Source organism: Pteropus vampyrus, unplaced genomic scaffold (assembly GCF_000151845.1).
Source record: "Pteropus vampyrus isolate Shadow unplaced genomic scaffold, Pvam_2.0 Scaffold72, whole genome shotgun sequence".
Lineage (NCBI taxonomy): Eukaryota > Metazoa > Chordata > Mammalia > Chiroptera > Pteropodidae > Pteropus > Pteropus vampyrus.
The window spans coordinates 4,005,287-4,026,404 of NW_011888853.1; the positions used below are offsets into that span (position 1 = coordinate 4,005,287).

General features: G+C 55.8%; 1 protein-coding gene, 1 long non-coding RNA gene and 1 pseudogene across 3 annotated transcripts in view; 1 reads left to right on the forward strand and 2 right to left on the reverse strand.

The window, feature by feature from the left end:
- Nucleotides 1-2,333: 2,333 nt before the first annotated feature.
- LOC111741087 lies at nucleotides 2,334-2,452 on the forward strand (annotated as a pseudogene).
- A 3,378-nt stretch (nucleotides 2,453-5,830) lies between these two features.
- Nucleotides 5,831-9,442, reverse strand: LOC111741060. 2 transcript variants are annotated; one of them, XR_002780862.1, is made up of 3 exons: nucleotides 8,412-9,442; nucleotides 7,685-7,820; nucleotides 5,831-6,814 (listed from the first exon to the last, which is right to left on the reverse strand). It is a non-coding gene; the product is annotated as an uncharacterized LOC111741060 (long non-coding RNA). The 2 variants fall into 2 exon arrangements; XR_002780861.1 differs by having other exon boundaries at nucleotides 5,831-6,769; nucleotides 8,412-9,431.
- A 9,492-nt stretch (nucleotides 9,443-18,934) lies between these two features.
- SOCS3 (suppressor of cytokine signaling 3) overlaps nucleotides 18,935-21,118 on the reverse strand; it is a 6,531-nt gene continuing 4,347 nt past the window's right edge. Inside the window, exon 3 of the mRNA XM_011362086.2 lies at nucleotides 18,935-21,116. Within this exon, the coding sequence (XP_011360388.1) occupies nucleotides 20,514-21,116 (603 nt within the window). The 3' untranslated portion in view covers nucleotides 18,935-20,513. The remainder of the gene's footprint in view (nucleotides 21,117-21,118) is intronic.

The window sequence follows — 21,118 nt, forward strand, 5'->3', positions numbered from 1 at the left end:
CTCGGCTGGCTGTCCCGAGCTGTGCCTTCGCTGGGGGCCTTGTTAGCACTCAGCAGATGGCCCGGAGGCTTTGTTCCTGGGGGTCCAGCAGGTTTAGGCTGAAGCTCCACGGCATTTTTTTCCTGCCTTGATGATCGGTGCTGGGAACTTGCCTTCTCTCTCATCGGAGGGTTGGACACCAGCACCGAGTAAGTGAACAAACGTTGCTTCACGGCCCACCATTCTCCTGCCAGGACGCCCTGACCTCTCCAGCTTCCCCTCTGGCTAAGGGCTGGAGTCGCTCACTTCAAAGTTAAGGCATGTTCACATTTATGGGCGGGGGCAGTGTTTGTACATCCATTGTGTCCATTCATCCTCATAAGAGGAAAATCGAGGCTCAGAGAGGTTGAGGAACCTGCCTGAGGCCACACAGCACCGAATCTGGATTTGAAATCTGATTCGAGGGTCCACCGCCCTTATCCCACCTTGTGACGGGCTGTGCATGCTCCCCTATTTTTTGCGTGTCTACCCTTTGTCTCCCCAGCTCCATGGCGAATCCAGAAGGGTTGACTGGGAGGATGGCTTCCTCATATTCTGAAGCCTCCTGGCACCCGGCAGTCCCTGACACACGGAGGTGCTCAGGCGTGACTTTGCGGGCAGACCGAGTGTCCCGTCCAAGGTGGCTCTGAGCACGGCACCGGCCCTCTGCAGCAAGCCCCGCCCGCCCCCACCCCACACCCGGCAGTCTCCTGCCTGAGATCTTGTCCCCTTGTCTGAGAAGGCGGGCAGACCCCGCTCTGCCCAGGCCACCTGGCGCCGGCTGCCACGTCCAGGGCTCCGCACTGAGAGCCACGTGGTCTCTCTCTGGCCTCCGCTTTGCCCTCCTGGCCTCTGACTCCCCGATCTGCTCCCGACTTTCCCTCTCCCAAGCGTTTCTCTTTGTTCTTCCTTTTCCCTCTCGATGTCCCTTCCGGTGCCCGCTTTCCCTCCTTCCCTGGACCTTGTTCCCACTTGATGTTGTCATCAGACTGCCGTCATTCCTGCCACAGCCAGTCCGCCAGGGCCGGCTTGCCCAGAGCCACTCCTGCACAAGAGCCTCGTCGTCTGTCTCAGCTTCTAAATGGTCACTTTCTACTTCCTTGGTACAAACACAGGCCCGGAGGAGGTGCTTCCACTGGGTTGGAAGGGGACCCTGGGGTCGTCTGGTCCAGCCTCTCTCGTGGTCAGCTGACCTCTGCTGAAGCGAAGATGGCTCAGGGCCGCCCACAGACCCGCACTGCTGCGTGGACAGCGGGTGGGCTCTTGGACGAGATGGCGAGATGGCGCTGTGAGGATCTGACTCAGATGAACGCTGTTTTCCTTTTCCATTGTATTGAGTTGATGTCAGCCTCCTGGCAACGTCCCCGGTCCTTTGATCTGGGGGAAGACATCCCTCGGTGACTGTCAACTAGCTGGTGAAGCTCATCACGCCCTTTCTCCTCTCAGGGAAAGTCCCGCCCCTCGTGGAATGTGAGTTTCAGACCTTAACTGTCTACCTCCAGTCTACTGACACGTCTCTCTGAGGACCAGGGACACGGTGGCGTTCTGGTGTCCCACGGAATCCAAGCATTAACTCACCTGCGCTCATCTGACACCTCCATGCCTTCCTTCCCAGGCCCCCAGTCCTGGAGTGCCTGGGGCATCTGATTCAGGATTCTATATTTGATCCTATTCAATTTCATCTGTGTCTTTCGACCTGTTGTTCCAGCCCGGCATCGGTTTTGAATCCAGATGAGTTGGATTCACCCGCACCGCCCTCCTGTTTTGTTGTATCTGGAGATCTGGTCACGTGCCTTCATGGTTTCCACGCAAGTCATTGATGAAAATGTTGAACAGGACTTTGTCTGGGCCAGAGCCTTGTGGTACATCTCCAGAGACTTGCCTCCTGCTGGGCTTTGCTTACTAGTCAAAAGCTCTTTGGTTTCTTTGGTTTTTTTTTTTTTGTTTTTTTTTTTTTACCTGCTACAACCTAATTGTTGTAGGTCATAGGCTTCTTTTCACCTGTCTTCCGTAAGCTCATCACAGCAAGTCGAATGTTTCGATAGAATCAAATTATTCTGTATCCTAAGTATGTCTATGATCAACAATACTGGCAAAGAAGAAAGGACTCATTCTGGCCTGAATTGCTAATAATAATAAGTTTAAATTTTTTTTATCCTCCAGATAGTCTGTATTCATTTTATTAAAACTCGACAATATGGATCAATGAAAAAGAATTTTAAAACTTTCTAAATCCCCCTATGCATAGATAAGCACCTCATACATTTTGGTATATATTTCTACCAGTTTCTAAAAACATCTAGAAGTACATACACCCCTATGGCCATGCTACCCTGAACACGCCGGATCCCCTCTGATCTCGGAAGCTAAGCAGGGTCTGGCCTGGTTAGTACTTGGATGGGAGACCACTTAGGAAGACCAGGTGCTGTAGGCATTAAAAAAAAAAAGATGTAAAAAAGAAAAAATAGAAGTACACATGCCCCAAAACTCATCAAAAATGCAATCAGACCAGAATACTCTTTCATTATCTGCTTTTTTCACTCACCGATATTTTGTGAATATCTTCACATAGGAGTAAATGTATGGCTACATAAGCTACTTTCATTATAAGGACAAATCCTATTCAACAGATCCTGTATTATCGGATTCCAAGTTTTTGCCTTTTTAAACATCGTTATATATACCTATTATGACATGCCTGGCTCCTTCTTCAAAATACGTTCACAAATTATAGCCTGTGAACTTTCTGAATGTCCCTCAGATCCCCAAAGGGTTTGATCTGTGCTTCTCTGATAGACATATTTTCCGTAACAATAATTATATCCTATCATCTTCCTGCTTGTAACTGCTAAGATCTTTTAGGGAACTGTCCACCCCAATTTAAGATGTCGCCCTTATGGCTAACACAGTAGCTTGCTCTTAGAAACGCTCCATAAATATTTGTTGACTAAGGGCATGAATAAATGAATTTGTTTAATGATTCATTCCAGAGTTCTGCTGGTGATTAATATCATACTCGCTGGTTTCCAGTTTCTCAAGCCTGGTTTCTGCCCCACGGGAGCCTGGTTTGCCCGTCTTCCTGTCCCTCTCTCAATCTTGGGGATGACAGAAAGATGACACCAAGCCAAGGGTGCACACTTCCTCCTGTCCCAGGATGGCGTTGCCCTGGGCTGACACTTGAGTTGACTCAGAGCCTCCCACCCAGTCTCATTGTCTCCCAGAAGGGTGCCAAGGCCTCTGCCCCACAGGGCCTTGGAGAAATGGACAGACTTTGGGGCAGACCAGTACGCAGTAGGTGCTCAATAAAGTCAGTATTCATTCTCTTTTCTGTATTTTGACAGAATTCGGTCTTCTCGTCCGCTCCTGCCTTCTTCCCTTCCTTCCTTCCTCCCTCTTCTCCCCTCATCTTTTTGAAACGTGACCTCAGCTCCTAAAAGTTCCTGGTACTTTATTTAGTACCTCCCCCCCGACCCCCACCACCAAGGTTCTTATAGAGATCTTTTGCAATTGGATTGTCCAAACTGTGGGTTCCCCCACCCTCGGCTTATCATTTTCCTTGACCCATTCTCACACTTAGAACCTATACGTTTGTTGTTGTTGTTTTTTTTTTTTTTTTGGCCAGAGTTCCCTGAACTTTTTGAAAAAATATCCCCTAAAGTCTAGGGTGCCCATCTGATAATTCCCGATATCTCTTTCCCTAGCTGTGATAAACACACAGGGAATCACCCTGCGTGAAAAGTGAGGCCACAGTGAAATCCCTTTCCTGGGGTTCAAACATCAGACTCTTCCCTGGAATAAAGATCACGGCCACCATCCCCACCACCTATGCGATCCCTAAACTCAGCCCAAGATTCATCGATGATGCTCTGCCTGGCACCGTAAGAGGTTGACGTGCTAAGTGATGCAGTCCACGGAGTCTACAGAGCATCTACTACTTGACTGTGAACCAGGGGAGAGAAAAGGTGAACGAGACTCGAAGAGCTCGGACTCTAACGGCTAAGAGTTTAGGGTTTTAAAATGGAGAATTTCCAATCTGAGATAAAGGCACGTTAAGACGGAGCGGGTGAAACTGGAGAGAGATTTTTTTTTAAGAACTTTAAAACTGTGTGTCTTCCTGTTTCTTCATTGGGAAGAAGTGACTCCCAGCCATCCCATCCATTAAACGAATACATATTAACAACAACAACAAAAAAAACACGGGCTAAGAGCCTGTCACGTGCACAGCTGGACATACAGCGAGTCCTTTCTCAGGGGACTGATCTCTGCCCCTTGAGAAAGAATAAAACGGAGGGGACACCAAGGTCAGAGGGCAATGCCCGGCCCTGGCCAGTGGGAGTCACCTCGAGTTTCACTTGAGGGGCTCAGGCTTAGGTCGCCGAGAGTGGAAATCTCTGGAAAAACCCTAACACCCCTGTTGCAACATTCTAGGAAAATGGCCGTCTCTTGAATAAGGGTGGATCGGCCAGGGGAAGGTTTGGGGCAGTCAGCACTGTCCCACGGCCACTTGTTCCCACCCTTTGGTTCCCCAGTGATGCTCCAGCTGCCGTGCAGGGGGCATGGGGAAGAGGGGATGGTGCTCTGGTCTGGAATTTCAATGAGACATATGCAAATGGCCAGTGGGCCCTTTGGAGGAAGTTGTGAGGGGAGCCAGCCGTGGCCAGCTCGGTGTCTATAAGCCGCAAAGCAGAAGTGAGAGTAGCGACATTTCCCAGTTCTCCCTCCCCCTTTTCCCTCCCTTTCTCACTCTGCCCCACCCCACACCCCACGTGGGTCCCCCCTTTCTTCCCTCTCAGAAATGAGACCTGTGACTTCTCCCCAATGACCCTAGTCTGAGAAAATATCCGTCTTTAAAGGAAACTAGATGTATAAGGCTCTCTTCAGCCCCAGAATTGAGGACTCTTGGGGCGCCCAGTGGGGCTGATGAGCCGGCGAGAGTTAGAGGAAGGGAACAGCCTCCCATGAGCGCCTGCTATGTCTCAGACCCCAAATCCAAGTATCTCACGCTGTCCTCGCCAGAGCCCTCACTTAACAGACCGTAACAGGGGCCTTCGGTGAGTCCAACCCAGCCTGCCGAGTGCCCAAGCCTTCTGGTGCCACTGTCCCCTGGGCTGTAAGCCCCCAAGGTTGGGCAGATCCTATCCTTCCAGGACGCCGGGACACTGTTCATTTCAGCGGCAGCTCTGGCCTCCGACACGGACATACAGCCGAGAAACACCGCCCCGGCCGCCGAGTTTGGACGGAACAAGTATGGATTCCCTGCAACTTTTACTTCTAATTAATCGTCAATTGATTACCCTCTCACTCACAGAGGCTGCGAAGGCTCTAGCGTCTCTGTCAGGAAGCAAGCTATCTATCGACAAGTGGGTCAAAGCGTTGGTGGCTGTTACTTATTCATGAACCAGGGCGTTGGCACAGCTGGATTTCCCCGCACCTGTTCCATCTGGTGCTGAGTCGGAAGGAAAGGGCCCTGGGGAGAAAGTGCTTTCCTCACTCACTCTTCCTGGGCCTGCGTGTGAACCACACTTCTCTCGCTCACTGGCTCGCTCGGTCTCACCGGCTTTCCGTCCCAGGGTCCCAGGTTCGGTGGTTTTTGGCCTGGCCTTTTACCCATTTCCTACAGTGTCAACTCTGGCCAACCCGAGGTGTAAACAAAACAATGTGGCATCAGTTAAGGAATCGGCAGTGAATTGTAGAGCATATATATATATATATATATATATATATATACACACACACACACATATATATATATATATACACGCATATATTTTGAAAGTGAACTGAGAGAGGCTCGGAATAAGGATGTCTCAATTTTTATTCATATATAACTTAATTTTTATTCACTTTAATTGAAGATAAGTATACATTTAGTACACACGTTTCACAACTCACAGATATGCGATAATTTGAATGAAAAAGAAGGGAAGCCAGGGGACGTGCACTGTGGGGGGAGAAGTCTGGGGGTCCAGGCCGGAGCACCCGGAGACCCCAGGAGCTAGGATTCAGGGGTGGCAGAAGTCCCAGGCCTGGGCGCCAGCCTCACCACATTAAGCCAGCCACTCACTCTCTCTTTCCATCTCAGGTTCTTCACCTGGACGCCAGGTGGACTGTGCTATGGCCCCTCCCTCCTGCCTCCTACACCACCACCCCCCCCCCCCCCCCCCCACCCCCCCACCCCGCCCTGGCGTGCTGGCAGGATGGAGGCCCCAGGCTGGTGAGAAAAGCAGCATCTCAGGCCCCAGCGGAGGCCTGACGAAGCTGTCTGCGTTTCAACAAGATTCGAGTGCTTCCCAGTGACGAAAGCTCGAGAAGTGTTGGGTAAATGACCAGCTGTGTTCAAAACGCCTCGCAGAGAGCGGGCAAGGGCCAGCGGAGTTTCCGCCTCTTCCCTTCCCTCAGCGGTCACGGACACTCTCCTAGGAAACCTGTTGCCCTGGAGGGGGAGGTTTGGGTTAGGTAGCCGTAGAGGTTGCATTCCGATGGCGACGCATGTGTTTTGTCTTCTGATACAAGAGAATGTGGGGCAGACCGCAAATAATTCTTATCCTGGTTCACAGGTGGGAGAATAGGTCCCTGAGGCGTCCAGCAATCGGTGCTGAGGTCACAGAGGAAGCTCAAGGAGACCAAGGTGGCATGTGCAGACAGCCAAAGCTTGTCCATCAAGCGGAGGCCACCCATGGAAGCGGTCACTCCCTCTGGTAGGGGACGAGATCCAGGGGCAGCTGGAACCCATTACCGTCAGAAAAGTTTGCTGGAGAGGGCATAAAAAAGTCCCGAGAGGCTGGAGTTTGGCGTCCTAAGTGTGATGTCAAATGTGACAGTTAACAACTTTCATTTAATGACCACTTGGGGGGCACTCACCAGATGCCGGATGACAGGGACTCATCATTGAGCCGTGTGGACACATGGGAGAGGGGTTACAGTCAAGAAGGCCAGGCGAATGGGACAAGTGGGGACAAAGGCTATGCCCAGACAAGCATGGGGTGCTGAGAAAGCCGCCCCAGACAGCGAGGCGGGAGCAGAGGGCGAAGAGGCTCGAGTGCCAGCCCCTGAATTGTGGGCACTGGACGGAGGAGCTCCGTGGCCACAGGCTCTGGACACTGTCAGTAACCTGGCACCGGAGAACGTTCCCAGCCTAGGGATGGACCCGGGTCTGGCCTAAAAGGGGAGAGCACTGGGCACGGCCTGGGAGGAAGGTGGGGCGGGAGCCCTGCCCTAGAGTGCCCTCTGTCCCGGCCGCGCACCCTGACGGGAAGCCCGGGGGCCGCAGCTGCTCTGGCGGCCCGGCCCAGAATAGCCTCCCTTCCGGGCAGGGCGGCCCTGGCCCTCAGCGCCAGCGCCCGAAATAGGGCTCGGTCCCGAGGCCCGCGGGCGGCGGGCGCGAGGGGCCGCCCCGGCTCCGGGATGCACCGGGGAGCGGGGACCCAGGCGCGCGGCCGGGATGGGGTGCGGGGACCGGGGACCGGGGACCGGGGAGGGGCGCAGGCTGTGACTCAGGCCCTGGAGCCGGGGAGAGGGCAGGGCGTAGGGTGGAGGGTCGGAGCGCAAGCGGGGGGACCCGGGCTCGGGGACTCGGGCTCGGGGACCTGGCGCAGGCGCACCGCGGGGCCGGGGGGCCGGGATCCCGGGCGCGGGGCCAGCCCGAGGCGTCGGGCGGGGCACTGACCTCACGGCCTGCGAGGAACCCCGCCGGGGGCGGCCCTGCTGATGGAAGGGCTGAGGAATTCGCAGCTGGCGGCGCGGTGGGGCGGGTGCGTGTGTGTTCCCTTCCCCTCCTCACGTCGCCGGGAGAGGAGCGGTTGCTATGGACACAGATGGGCCGGGGGGGATCCAGGCGCTCCGGTTGCGCAGGCCGCGCGCGGCGCCCCCCGCGCGAGGGAGGCGTCCAGAGACTCCCGCGGGGGGCGGCCCCCACGGACCCCCACCGCGACCCCGGCCCGCACCACAGCCCGCTCCCTCCCGGCCTGTGGAAATTAGTGTCGCCGCCCTGGAGCCAGGTGGTCCTGGGGTACGCTGCGTGCGTCCGCACAGGCTCCCCGCTGTACCCTCCGTGGACGCTGAGGCTGAGCTAGTCTGAAAGGTGCCTGACCCCACACTCTGCCGGTGCAGCCGCCACCCTGCGCCGCCCTTCGCCCCACACGCTAACCTCCCAGCCTCAGGTTCCCCACCTATTAACCAGTGATTAGTCACATCTACCATGCAGGGTTGTTACAATTAAAATAGAATAATTACGTCATATGGTCTATGCTCTATAAATGGGATCCCCTTCTCCCCTCTCCCCACCCCTTCCTCCATGGGGTCAGTAAGGCCTTATGTGCTCCCCTGTGTCTGGACCTGGAGCTGCCCTTCGGCAACACCCTTGCCGGGGCCCCTCCCGCTCCCCACAGGGTTACCTTGGAACCCGCCTCACACAGAGGATGGTCCAACTTGCTGTCGGAACCTGCAGGAATCCTGGGCGGAGGTCCAAGAATATTAGTGGAGGGTCCAGCCTGGCTGGAGTGAGTCAGCCTCTCCTGAACGTTAGTCGCTGCTTCAGCGGCCCTTTGCAGCTCTGCGGGGTAGCTGCCAGGACCAGGCAGTGGGAGAAATCGCTGGGAAGACCAGCATGCCCTGAGGGTGGGGTTGAGAGCTGGCCAGGACGCCAGGCTGGGAGGGGGCTCTGATCCCCCTTCTCCTCTATGGGAACCAAGGTGCAGACTGGACTGGGAACCATGGTACCCCATGTGAGGAAGGGCGGGCCTGGCTTACTGTAACTGCCTGGCTGAAAGCCTGATTGTCCTGTGGTTGGACAGGCCAGCCAGAGAGGGGCCCTGGTGTAACCGAGAGCCCGCTGATGGGTGTGAGAAGTGGAGGCAGGGCCTCCCTGCCTTCCCAGTAGACCAGGTGGGGCTGCCTGGTGGTGGCTGGATTTCAGCTCTCTCCCCTAGGCAGGTCAGGCCACTGCTCAAATGCCAGGTCACTTGCGAGAATAAAATCTGTCCAAGGGGCATCGGAGCAGCCGGTGCTGACGGAGTGCTTACTATGTGGATGTTTGCTCACTGAAGTCACAACTCTAGGACGTGGGACAGTTACATGCCCATTGTACAGACAGGGAGCAGATTTAGAGACCTACCCGGGTCTCCTAACTGTGAGGAGGTCTCCTAATGGCCCTCTGGCCTCCTGAATGTGGCCTGGAAGAGCAGCGGACCTGACCGGAGGCCCAGCTGACAGCCCAGGTGCCTGAGCCCCTCCCCCCTCAGCAGCTGCTTGCTCGGTACTCAGCTGACTTCCTGGTCTTGGAAGTGCAGCTGCAGGCATTTGCTGGGGCAGGGCGGTCCCCTTCCTGTGGTTCAGGTAAGAGCAAAACCCCAAGCCTTTTTGGCATCTTCTCTCTCTCTTTTCTTGGGCTCTGGAGGTCGGACCTGGGTACCCCAGAGAGCCTTTCGGGCCAGAGGTTTTGTCCCGAGTCCCTGGCTACAGGCGAGAGGCAAGGTGGGCAGCAAAGGGGCTGCAGGCCCTGGGTGAAGAGGCGAGGACCTGAGCTAAAGGCCACCTGCAGGCTTTCTCCCTCGGCCTCTTCTCTGACGATGATGAGGACGTAGCCCCGAAAAATGCTGTGAGAACATCCCTTGACTTCATTTCCCAGCTCTCCCCAGCCCCAGGGTCTGGATTGCACAGGAACAGCTGAGAGATAAAGGCCGCCGTGTGCGCATGTCCACTGCACCATCAGACACCCAGGGCTTTGCGAAAGGCTGGCTGTCGGGCATCCCTGGACTTTTCTCTAGGTGACATTGCCAAGGATCTGTGGCACTCACCAGATTTCCCACGCCCACCCTCATGGCTCTACCTCCCTCTCTCTTGCCTGTGGCCGCGCAGAATAAGCTTTCCAGAGGATGCTCTTTCCCGTGTGAAGAGTCATCTGAGGTCGCTAAGGCTGCTGCTTTTCACCAGAGAAATGCAGGAAGCATCCTTACAGCTAAATGAGGCCACATCTGTGGAGGACCAGGCCACGCCAGCAGGCTACAGGCATATGCTCTCTCCCCAAGGGGCACTGCATTTGGACGTGCAGCCTGCCTCTCAGCCCTGCACTTGGCTAGGCCATCCGCTGGGCTCCACCCATGGGCGCCTTTTCAGCCTGTCCTTTGCTCAGGGTGTCTTTAACGAAGCATTAAGGGACATTCCACTTGTCCCTTTGCCCAAGAGCAAAGAGGAACACATTCCTCAGGCTCTGTGTGGAAGATATGGGAAGAAGAAGTGTTCTTTATTTGAGATCCCACAGGACCAGCCAGCAGTACTGGGTTGGATAGTGTCCCCCCAAATTCACGTCCACATGGAACCGCAACGTGTGACCTTATTTGTAAACGGCGTCTTTGTAGATGTGATTAGAGAAGATGAGGTCACATGGCTGAGGTTGGGCCTTAATCCAATGACTGGTGTCTTTACAAGAAGAGAGAAATCTGGACTCAGACGCACAGGGAAGACAGCTACATGCAGACGGAGGCGGAGATTGCAGTGATGTGTCTTGAAGCCAAGGGACACTGAGGATCGCCGGCGACCCCCAAAAGCTGGGAAGAAGCAGGGAGGGAGCATGACCCTGCCGACACCTTGATTTTGGACTTTCCGGCCTCCAGAACTGTGAGAAAATCAGTTTCTGTCGTTTTAGACCACCCATCGTGCGGTCCTTCAGATGGCAGTCCTAGGACACTCACACGGCCACCAAATGTCAAACAGAGGGCAGCTGAGGAAAACAAGAAGGAAACGCAGCAGGCACATAAAGCGAAGGCTTGGACGAGGCCAAGGAAGAGACAGGAAGGAATGCTTCCTCTCACCCGGGACAGGAAGCCATGGAACTCGTGGCCGAGTCTTGCCAGTTGCCACGTTGCGGCTAGCAGCAGTGTGTGGGGCTGGATGTCAGGGGAGTGGGAGGTGTTTGAATCTTGCTAGTCCCGGGGAGACCCTTCTAACAACAATAATCTTGAGACGTAGCCTTGTCTCAACCTCACGACAACCCATGAAGCAGGTTTCGTTGAGATCCCCAGGTACAGATGGGGAACGAAGGCGAGGCCGTTAGGTACCTGCCCCAGGTCATTCATTGGAAAGCACCGATCTGGGACACGTGCCCGGCTCTCCTGCCCCACGGCTGGCACTCTGCCCTCCACCAGTCGGAGCTCCTCGGTAGGGTTGGCAGATGCTGGCCACGGGCAAAGATGCTGCAGCCTGCTGCCTGGGTTTGGATGCTCCATCTGTTTCTGGTGAGTTGCGTGACCTTGGGCAAGTCACCTTATTGCATCTCTGGTCCACAGTGCCCCCCATTAAAAAAATCGGGACGATGATAAGACCGCACTCATGGGTTGCTGGAGAAGGGAATGAGTTCAAATGTTTCAAGTGCTCGGAATAGTCCTTGGCACGTCGGAAGCACAACCATAAAAGTGTGAAATAAATGGAACACGCTGGCTGAGGTCTCTTTTCCTCCAGAAGGCGGCTGCGGGATGGCGAACCTGTCTTATTCTTACTCCACAGGCCAGGGGAAGACCAATAACGACAGCGTTCTCATGGAGTCCTTATTTGTTTTCCATAGAACTCTCCAGAAACCAGCAAAGAGGGCCCGTGAGACCAGGGAGCAGAGTTCCCCCCACCTCCTTGGCAGGCTGGTTTACTTGCTTGAATCCTGCCTTCAAGGCCATGAGCACCTTTAGATCCTAGTCCAGGCCCGTGTTCCCCTCCCAGACGAGAGCTCGGACCCCTGCCATCACCTCCACCCTGAATCCCGGCCAGTCATCCCTCCGGTTAGCTGTTGCTCATGTGGCGACCTAGACCGGGGTGATTCACCATCATGCATCACCCCACGGACAGATCACTCACAGTGTACATCAGAAGAGTGGCACCGTCTGTCGCATTTACAGACGGAGCTCAGAATGTGCTGAAGGGCACGGGCGAGTGGCAACGTGTCCGCCCTATGCAGGTCCGGCAAGTCCCCTCGTCGTCTCTGGCCATTTCTCCATCTTTCTGTTGTGGGCCTGCAGCCTCTACCAGGCATCTGGCCCTTTTCATTGGCTCCTCTCCAGATGTCTGTCCTACCAGCCACAGAGTCCAGCATGATGGCCCCAAGGCCCTGGCATTCTCTGCCTGGGTTGAGGGTCCTCTCCTCCCCCACCCAGGACCGACCAGCTCAGCCCTCATCCTGGTGTGGGCACAAGGCCTCTTGCCGCAGCTGGGGCCCTTGGCTGACCTTCTCAGCTCTCTCTTTAGACTGGAGAGGCCTGGCCGTGTGCCTGCAGGAGGGCCCGGCCGCTCTCCTGGGCTCTTCCCCTCCATGCCAGGGCTCTGGCCCGAGCCCGGTCAGGGTCCTAGCTGAGTTCACAGTCAGACCCCAAAGTGACGGTCTGAGGAGTCCCATGGGGAAGCCCCAGTGTGTAGGGCAGTATTCTATAGCCGAGGACTGTCCCCACGCCCACCCCCCACTGGGCAATGCCAGCTGGGCTCTGAACATCTTCTGGGTGGCCTTCCTGGCAGACCCCTCGCTTACTTTTACCAGGTGCCAAGGGACACTGCAAAGCTGGAGGCCCACGCTTGGAAGCCAGCCTGCCTCCTTCCCGGCACTAGCTCCTCTCCCTCCAGCCTCGTTTTTGTAGACTTCTATAACAGAAAGGGACAGAGAGGTCATTCCATCCATCCTTGGCTTCCAGAAAAGCTCATTTAGACCAATATTGGGGTTCTCTGCTACTTACTATCACTTGGTCACGTGGTGTTACTGTCTCTTGATTTCATCCAAACAGGACGGTGAACTCTTCAAATGAAAAAACTCATCCCTTCAACAATGATTTATCGAACGCCTCCTCAGTACCAGGCACTGTATCCTCCACTTTCGTGAGGTTTCAGGCAAAACCCTGCACACTGGGTTGGCCAGAGGTCTTCCTGGAATGTCCATTGGGACCCCCAGCCCTGAACGTCTGAGGCTTCCACCCTCTGGGGATGATGCTGTGTTCTCTGCAGCCTCCCAAGGTCTGGATGAATGGACGTCACCCAGGGCTGAGCTGGTTTCTGACGAGAGGCAGGTGTGGACTCAGCCACCATTCGGCTACTTTGGGGAGCCTTCACAGTAGCTGCTAAGTAGAGGTCCTGGGCAGTGGGGCCCTAATACACAGGAACAAGCAGTAGCGGCCATGGTGCTGGATTCGAAGTCTGCTGATCGGTGTTCTAATTCTGTCTCTACCGCTAATTATCTGTGTGACTTGAGACAGATCTAAATCCCCTCTACACCTTAATTTGCTAGGCTAGAAAATGCAGTCCGCTTCCTTTCATTCACTTACATCTAAGGCACACGGGGAGGAGGGGCTCAGATAACAACACAGTAGGGCGCATTTCGAAAAACCAAAAGTGCTATTTATGTAAACAGAAGAGACTAAACATAAAAGATGCCTGCTTGCTTCTGGAAGTAAAAAGTTGTGAATGATTTCCATGATATTTTAATGACTTCCGAAACCCCGTTATTTAAAGACAGTTCTTGGACACGGCCACGGTCAAGTGGGTGGGGGACCGTCCTCCAAGCACCACCCACTCTGCTGAGTTTTGTGAAGAATGTACAAAAGGTGAGGAGCCCATCCTGGGGGGCAGAAGTATGTCGCCCAGGGTGAGGTGGAGTGGGTGAGGAGCCGAAGATGAGCTAGCTGTCCATTCTAGTGGGAGCTGAAGGGGATTGGACCTGCTTAGAGGCAAGAGCCTAGGGAGCCCAGCGTGGGTCCCAGAAAGATGAGCTGTGCGTGTGACATGACAAAAACAGTATTTTTAGAAGATGAGTATGGCATGGATGTGCCCAGTGGGGACATACCAAATCTCTTGAAGTTCCCCAAAGTTTTTTCCCTTTTCCGGGCCACTTCCCTGTTTCTCGTCATTAAAATGCCCCGTTGTCCCATGCCTGCCAAGGGAACACCTGCTGTTTCACCTTAGTTTGAGAGAGTCACCTCTTCTGGGAAGCCACTCTAGGTCATTTCCTCCTGGGGGCCCTGAGCTCTACCCTGTATGCTTTTTTATTTTTATGCCCATTCCTTTTTAGGATACTTCTTGGTTTTCACGTCTGGTTCCCCTTTTAGATTGTAAGCCTCTTGAAGTCTGAATGTTTCCTGGTTGGCATTGACCTCCAGCACTGGTCACCGTGCCCAAAACAGGGTTTCTACCTATGCTGGTATCCCCTGGGGCACAGTTAGGGCAAGCGTCAGGTGCTGCTAATGCACCCTCAAGTTCAGAAACACTGCAGCTCCCCATCGCGCAACTTCATGGCACACCGTCCACAAAGATCACGCTCTGAACAGCGCCCCCTGTAGTTGTGCAACACGGCGGCCTCCCGGAGGACCAGGTCCTACTATTTCATGTCTATGGCTTCAATATCCTGTACATCATAGATCCTAAATAATGTCTTCTGTATGAAAAGAAGATTTGAGATTGGGGGGAAAGGAGATGAAGGAAAGGAAATACGTTTTCTTGTGTAATGTAAATAACGAACTTGCTTTCTGGTGTCTCTTTTTTTAAGTCTAGGTTTTCAGCCTATTTTTAAAGCTGGGCCTGATGATCCTGTGAACTGTGGCAGTCACGGCGTTCATGACGACTGCATTCGAAGCCCTGGCTTCTTTTCAGAACGGAGGGGGCTCCAATTCTCTCTGCAAAGACTCAGCCTTCCAGGCCACTGCTGTTGCTTAAGGCCCTGCTGCAATCAGAGCGCACAGCAGTGGGAAGTCCAGAGTTCTCACCACTTCTGGGAACAGCCCCCCACCCCCTCCCCGCACCAGCTTCCACAGGCAGTCCTCATGACAGTGGGTCAGGCTCACCCAAGGATTTCACAAATGCCTGGCCTGTTCCCAGCACAGCACAGCTGGGAGGGCTCAGCTCTGGAGTGGGGAAGGAGCACCGACCTCCTCCCTGGGCGCCCCCCCCCATCCCCCACCCCCGTCCCCGGGAGAGGGAAGGCCTGCACTTGTCCATGCTTGTCCCAGCGCGGGTGGCGAACCTGGCCTCCCCTCCCTGCTGATTTCCCAGCTTGGCTTAGTCAAGGTTTAAGGAGGAAATTCACTGTCCCAAGAAGAGAGGGAAACCCAGGCTCGTCTCCCCAAAGGCAGCAGTGGTCTCAGTCAATACCCTGGGGAGCTATTAGGTATTGAGATTCAGGGACTCCAGATTTGATTCAGAAGGGCTGAGGTTGGAATCCAGGCATCAGCATTTGAGCCGCTCCCTGGGGGGCTGCCAGGTGGTTCTGCACTTGCAGTAGCCTTGGGGAGAGGCGGTTCCCGGCCACGAAGGAAGTTCACAGTCCAAAGGGCCCCAGATTCTCAGGGCCTCCAGCTCCCTCTCTGTAACTAGCCCCACGACCCTGGAAGAACCGCCTTGTATTTCAGGCCTCATTCCCTCCATCTCTGAAATGGACGTGTTCTGGCCTGAGGTTAGGATGATCCACTGTCCTGATGTGATGGACCTGCAGGTCCAAATTGGGACAGTATTGGGCAAACCGGGACAAGCCCATCACCCTGCCTGAGACAAAATCGTGGACGTGCGATGTACTGAAAATAAGACTCGAAGATGCATCTTTGCGGCACAAATAGCAGTCCCTATTTATTTATATATTTACTAGTACTTTGTTGTCTGTCACTCCCACTAAATCTCAGGAGAGCAGGGCGAGCAGGGCCTCGTCTTGTTCCACACTCAATCCCCGGGCACACGGGATGTGTTCAATAGATATTTGCTGAGTGAACAAACAAATGAGTGAATGAGGGACTGAAAGGCAGGGGGCTGCAGGACTCCAAGGACAGGATCACTGGACAGAGAGTATGTGGAGGGTGGAGGGGTGGGGGTAGGGAGGACTCTGCTGGCCTGGAGGACGATGTAGGCTCCTCTGGGACAAGAAAACTTGAGCCACTCCTGCCCTGGAAGGGGTCGGTACTTTCTGAGCAGCCTCCCCTTGGAGGGGGTCAGTGGCCCCCCAGTGACGAAGGACTCCCTCCCCCCTAGGAGCCCCGGGCGCGCTGGTCCACCCTCTCTCTTCCCTCTCCCGCCCCCCACCCCAGGGAGGTGCGCCTGGCAGCCTCCCGGCCGAATTTCCTGGCACTCGGCTGAGAATAAACAGCACTCTGCGCCTGTAATCCCGTTGCCGTGGCGACCGCGCTTGCGGGCGGCCTGGGGAGGAGCGGGGGCGGGACGGGGCGTGGCCTACCCGACGCGCATGCTCCGTTGGGCGGCGGCGGCGGCGGCGGCGCGGGCCCGCGGAGTGCCACCGCCCGGGCTCCACGCGGACATTCTTCGCATAGCTCTGCCAGGGCTCCCGCGGTGTCGGGAAGTGACTCCTCCTGGCCGTGTGCGGCCTCGGAGCAACGCGCCCGCCCGCCCGGCGGCGCCCGAACGGGAGGGGGCGGGCCGCGCGGGCGCGGAAGGTGCGCCCGGGACCCAGCTCTTCCCACCGTCGGCCTCGGTCTTCTCCGTCCGCCCCTGTGCACGTTGTCCCCCGCCCCGCAGACTTCTGTCTCTGCTTAGACTCCCTCTGTGGCTGTCTGTCTCTGGCCTTCCCTCTGACTGGTACCACGGCCAGAGACAGAAGGGTGCCCCCTCCCGAACACCCTTACTCCTTAGTCTAGGACACGACGTGAGGGCTTATTTTCCATCTCCAGCTCCCCTGTCTGTGGCCTCCTTCCCGCCCTCGCCCCAGAGCAGGCTTTAGATTCTCCGTTCACGTCTCGAACTCGTCAGGCCTGCCCCAAAACAGCACTGGAGAGGAGATAGGGGCTCTTGGGTGGGTGAGTGGGTGGGTTCTTTCGGCGCCCGGAGCAGGCCCTGGGAGCAGCGATCTCCCCGCTTTCCGTTGGCCAGGGCCCCCTAGCTGTGCTCTTTTAACGCTACTGAGTGCCTGCGGAAGCCACAGGGAATTGTACCCCGGGTGCTGCTGGACGTTTCTAGCAACTCTTGGAATCAAGTGCACCCCTCCTCTGGTGGCCAGAACAGAGGGGCCTCCATTAAGTCCTTCGGAGGAGGGGTGTATGCCCCTAAAAGAATTGGGAAGTACAGAAAGATTTCTGCAACGGGAAGGTGGGAGGAGGAGGGAAAACAGGAAGGAGCCCTGGCGAGCAGAGGAGCTAGGAAGGGGTCCTTGCCCTGGCGTTGCCACTCGCTCGCTGTGTGAACCTGAGCAAACTGCTTTCCTTTTCTGGGACTCAGTCTCCTTGTCTGCTAAACCAGAGGGTTGGTCCAGTCTGTGGTCTGCAAATGGAGAGAGACAGAGAAAGGTAGGGAAAGAAGGCTGGACTGGGCATCCAGGGAAAAGAGGCGCCATCCTGCCTCTGCAGTCAACCAGGGGTCTGGGAGGCCAGCTTCCTGTGGGGCGGGCGAAGGCCAAGCCCTTTTGTTAGCGCCCTGTGAACACTGGACACTGGCTAAACAGCTGCCTTCTGGGCTGCGCGGGGACTCGGTGTGCTCCAGATGCCAATCACCTTAGAAGGCAGATGGTGGCTGACTGGCAGGCCATCGGGTAGGGAAGAGTCTGCCAGAAGGTTCCCAGACTCTCATCCTTCTGGAAGGCACTGGGGAGCCAGGTCCCACTGGGTTTCCTCACCTGACCTTGTGCTCTGGGAAGGCGACCTCATCTGGGTCTGCGTTCCCAGCTCTAGAGGTGGCGGTCCGTCTAGCGTGGTTCCTGCATGCTCTGTCTCTCTCAACAGTTTCACCCCTGGCCTGGCCCTTTCTCGTCACTTTAGGTTATTTTCCTCAAAAGATCAGGAAATGGGAAAGAAAAATGACTTTGTTTATTTACTCGCTCAGTTGCCTTTTGGACACTGATTCCCGGAGCAGCTCTTTGGGGGGCCTGGCATCTGAAGCGCAGGGATGGGGGTAACACTCATCTTTCCAAGCCGTCAGGTCTCAGGGTTGGGGGAGGAGGAAACATGGACAGAAAATGTCACAGAGAAGGTTTTTTTTCTTTTCTTTTTTTTTTTTTTGTCAGAACCCTAACGCTGAAACCCACAGCACTGGGGGAAAGACGGTACTAACCTCTTGGCTTTGCAGGGGTTCCCACCTGTGGGCAACCCCGGGTACACACTTAGTGTTCAGAGAGGGAGAGTCCATGGGCTTTGGGAATAAACACTCCTGGGGTCAATCCTGTGTCTTTCCCGCATCCCAAGTGGTGTGTCCTTGGGCAGGTTGCTTAACCTCTGTGAACCTGAGTGGCTGCCCCCACTGAGTCCACAAATATTTACTGAGCACCATTCTAGGCATCAGAAGTGACCAGTCCAATTTCCTGCTCCTATGGAGCACACAGTTGTGTCTGAGAATATGGGGGTGATAACATCTGCCTTGTGGGGGCAGCTGGGAAGGTTAACCCAGGGAGCCTCCAAATGCGGGGGCGGGGTGGAGTGAGAGTGACTAAAATAGATAAATAGACGGGTGCTCTTCTTGGGAGGCCCGTGGCCCCAACCACTGCTCAGGCGGGGGCTCCTGGGAAGTGGGAGGGGAGCCTCATCAGGACCACCCCTCCCCCCCCCACCTCCGTGAACCGGGCTATGCTGAGGTCACGGGCCACCGCCGGGACCCTGTAGTCTGGGCTTTCTCGGAACACCTCCCTGCCAAGGAGCCAAGCGCTTCTAATAGCTTGGAGCCTCTAAAAGCTTTGGCCACAGCTCAGCTTAGTCCCTGCAAGCCCTTTGAAGCGCTTCCTTCGAACTTGCTTTGCATATTCTGGTCAGATCTGAATCAGACTAGCAGGAATTACCCTCGGTACAGTCTAGGTGGCTGCCGGAGCTTGTAAGTGACGTGAAGAAGGGTTTGAGGACGCCAGGGCAGCAAGGGGGCAGAGCCGGCGCCACCCTCTGCGGCTCCCTCCCACCTCCCCTCGGGTGCAGGGTGTGTGGGTGTGGGTGAAAGAGAAAGCAAGGCAGAGAAGGGGCAGGGGAAAAAGGCTCAAGTCATGTTTTTCATTAAAAAATAGTGCTCTTTATTATAAATTACTGAAATGTTTCTTTTTTGAATATAAATATAAATATGTGCAAAGTTTGACTTGGATTGGTATTTTGTTGAGTTCTTCAAGCATCTCCTAACAGCCTTGAAGGCCTGGGTTGGGGGAGGGGAGAGGGCTGGAGGTGGAATCTTTATAAAAGACAGAGTGATTGAGGCAGATTGTAAACATTATTGAAAAACAAAACAGAAACAAAAAATAACAGAAAAAAAACAAAAACCCCAACACACAGCTGCCCCATCCAGACCAATACCTGACACAGAAAACTTTGTGATTAGTTTTTCCCCCAAAAGAACAGTTCCAGGTAATTCCATCGCTGCTACATTCCTGTAAGTTTTCACTGATCAGTGCTATTGCAGAGAGGGAGCAGCTGGGGTGGCAGGGGCCCTGGTCTCTTGGTGACTCCTTGCCTGTGTCCCCCCACCCCAGGTGAGGAGGGGGGGCTGTGCAGGGCCTGGGGTTGGGGCCCGTGGGACCCGCTGGCTCTGCTCTAGCCAGAGCCCAGACACCATGAGGCACCTGTGGCTGGCCAATACCATCTCTGCTGCCTGCCCCCCCCCCAAGGTCAGTGGCCAGCTGCCTGCCCTTTGAGAATCCCTTGGCCTCTGCATGGATTGGCTGAGTGTGTGGCTTCTTGTGTGCCAGTCCCTCTCCATGGGACAGGGAGCATTTAAGGCAAATCTCCTAGCCAGACATAGTCAGGAGGCACAAAGTAGAATCCCCCATCTTCTCTGGCCAGGGTCTGGGGTCAAAGATGGCTCATCTCCTCCAGCCACACCCACCCCCAGGTGCTGGAAGGTATAGCATGGGTGGGGAAAGAACTGACCGGCCTGTCCACCCGCCTCCAAATGCCACTTCCCCCTTAAAACGGGGGAAGGGCCCTCAGCTCTCCACGGACTAGGACCTACATTTCCTGGTGGTTGTCCCAAGGAGGAGGAGTAGAATGGTCCTCTTCAGGTCACCCCTTGGCCTTCTCTCCAGAGCCCGGGGAGGAGCACGCGGCCACCCTCCTCACCTGCGCTGGGCAGTGGGAGTTGCCATGTCCTTGGGCAGCCTGCAGCCCGGGGGGGCCCCTGAGGCACCCTCTCTCTTGTCCACCCTTTCCCAGGCCAGAGACTTGCTCAGGGTTAGAGCCACGTTTAAAACCAAATCAAAGAGCAAACAAGTTCCGTTGGAAAGTTTGCAGATTCCCCGGCACTTCTCACTAGTTCAGCAGTGTCCCCTGTCTGGAGGTGCAGGGGGAGTCGAGGAAGCGGAGAGGAGATTCCATTGCAGTCGCCCCACTGGGCCATCTGGCTCCTCCGGAGCAGCCGGAGTGGGGGAGGGGCGCTCAGGTGGCACTCCCCCTTCCCTCAAACACATTCCAGGTCTGGCCTGCCCCCTTCTGCAGAGGGGAGGGTCAGAGGGAGGGGCCTGTCCACCCCCTGGCTCACCCAGAACTGCAGGACTCTCCCGCTGGATTCTTGTGCTTGTGCCATGTGTCACGAAGGAGAGGGGACCCAGGCCCCTCGCCCTGACCCCTGCCCTTTGCTCTTTAAAGTGGGGCATCGTACTGGTCCAGAAACTCCCGAATGGGCCCAGGCAGCTGGGTGACTTTCTCATAGGAGTCCAGGTGGCCGTTGACGGTCTTCCGACAGAGATGCTGGAGAGTGGCCACGTTGGAGGAGAGGGGCCTGCTCAACACCAGAGGGATCTTCTCGCCCCCCGAGTAGATGTAATAGGCTCTCCTGGGGGGCGTCCCCGGCAGCGGCTGGGCGGGCGTCTGTTCTGGCACCTCGGCGGAGGGCGAGGAGGGTTCACTCGGTGGCGACGGGAAGGAGGGCGCGCTGGGGGGCGGCATGTAGTGATGCACCAGCTTGAGCACGCAGTCGAAGCGCGGCACAGGCTGCGTGCTCCGGGGGTCGCTCTGCAGCGAGAAGCTGCCCCCCTCGCACTGGATGCGCAGGTTCTTGGTCCCCGACTGGGTCTTGACGCTGAGCGTGAAGAAGTGGCGCTGGTCCGAGCTGTCGCGGATGAGGAAGGTGCCAGCGGGCTCGGCGCTGAGCAGCAGGTTCGCCTCGCCGCCCGTCACCGCGCTCCAGTAGAAGCCGCTCTCCTGCAGCTTGCGCACTGCGTTCACCACCAGCTGGTACTCGCTCT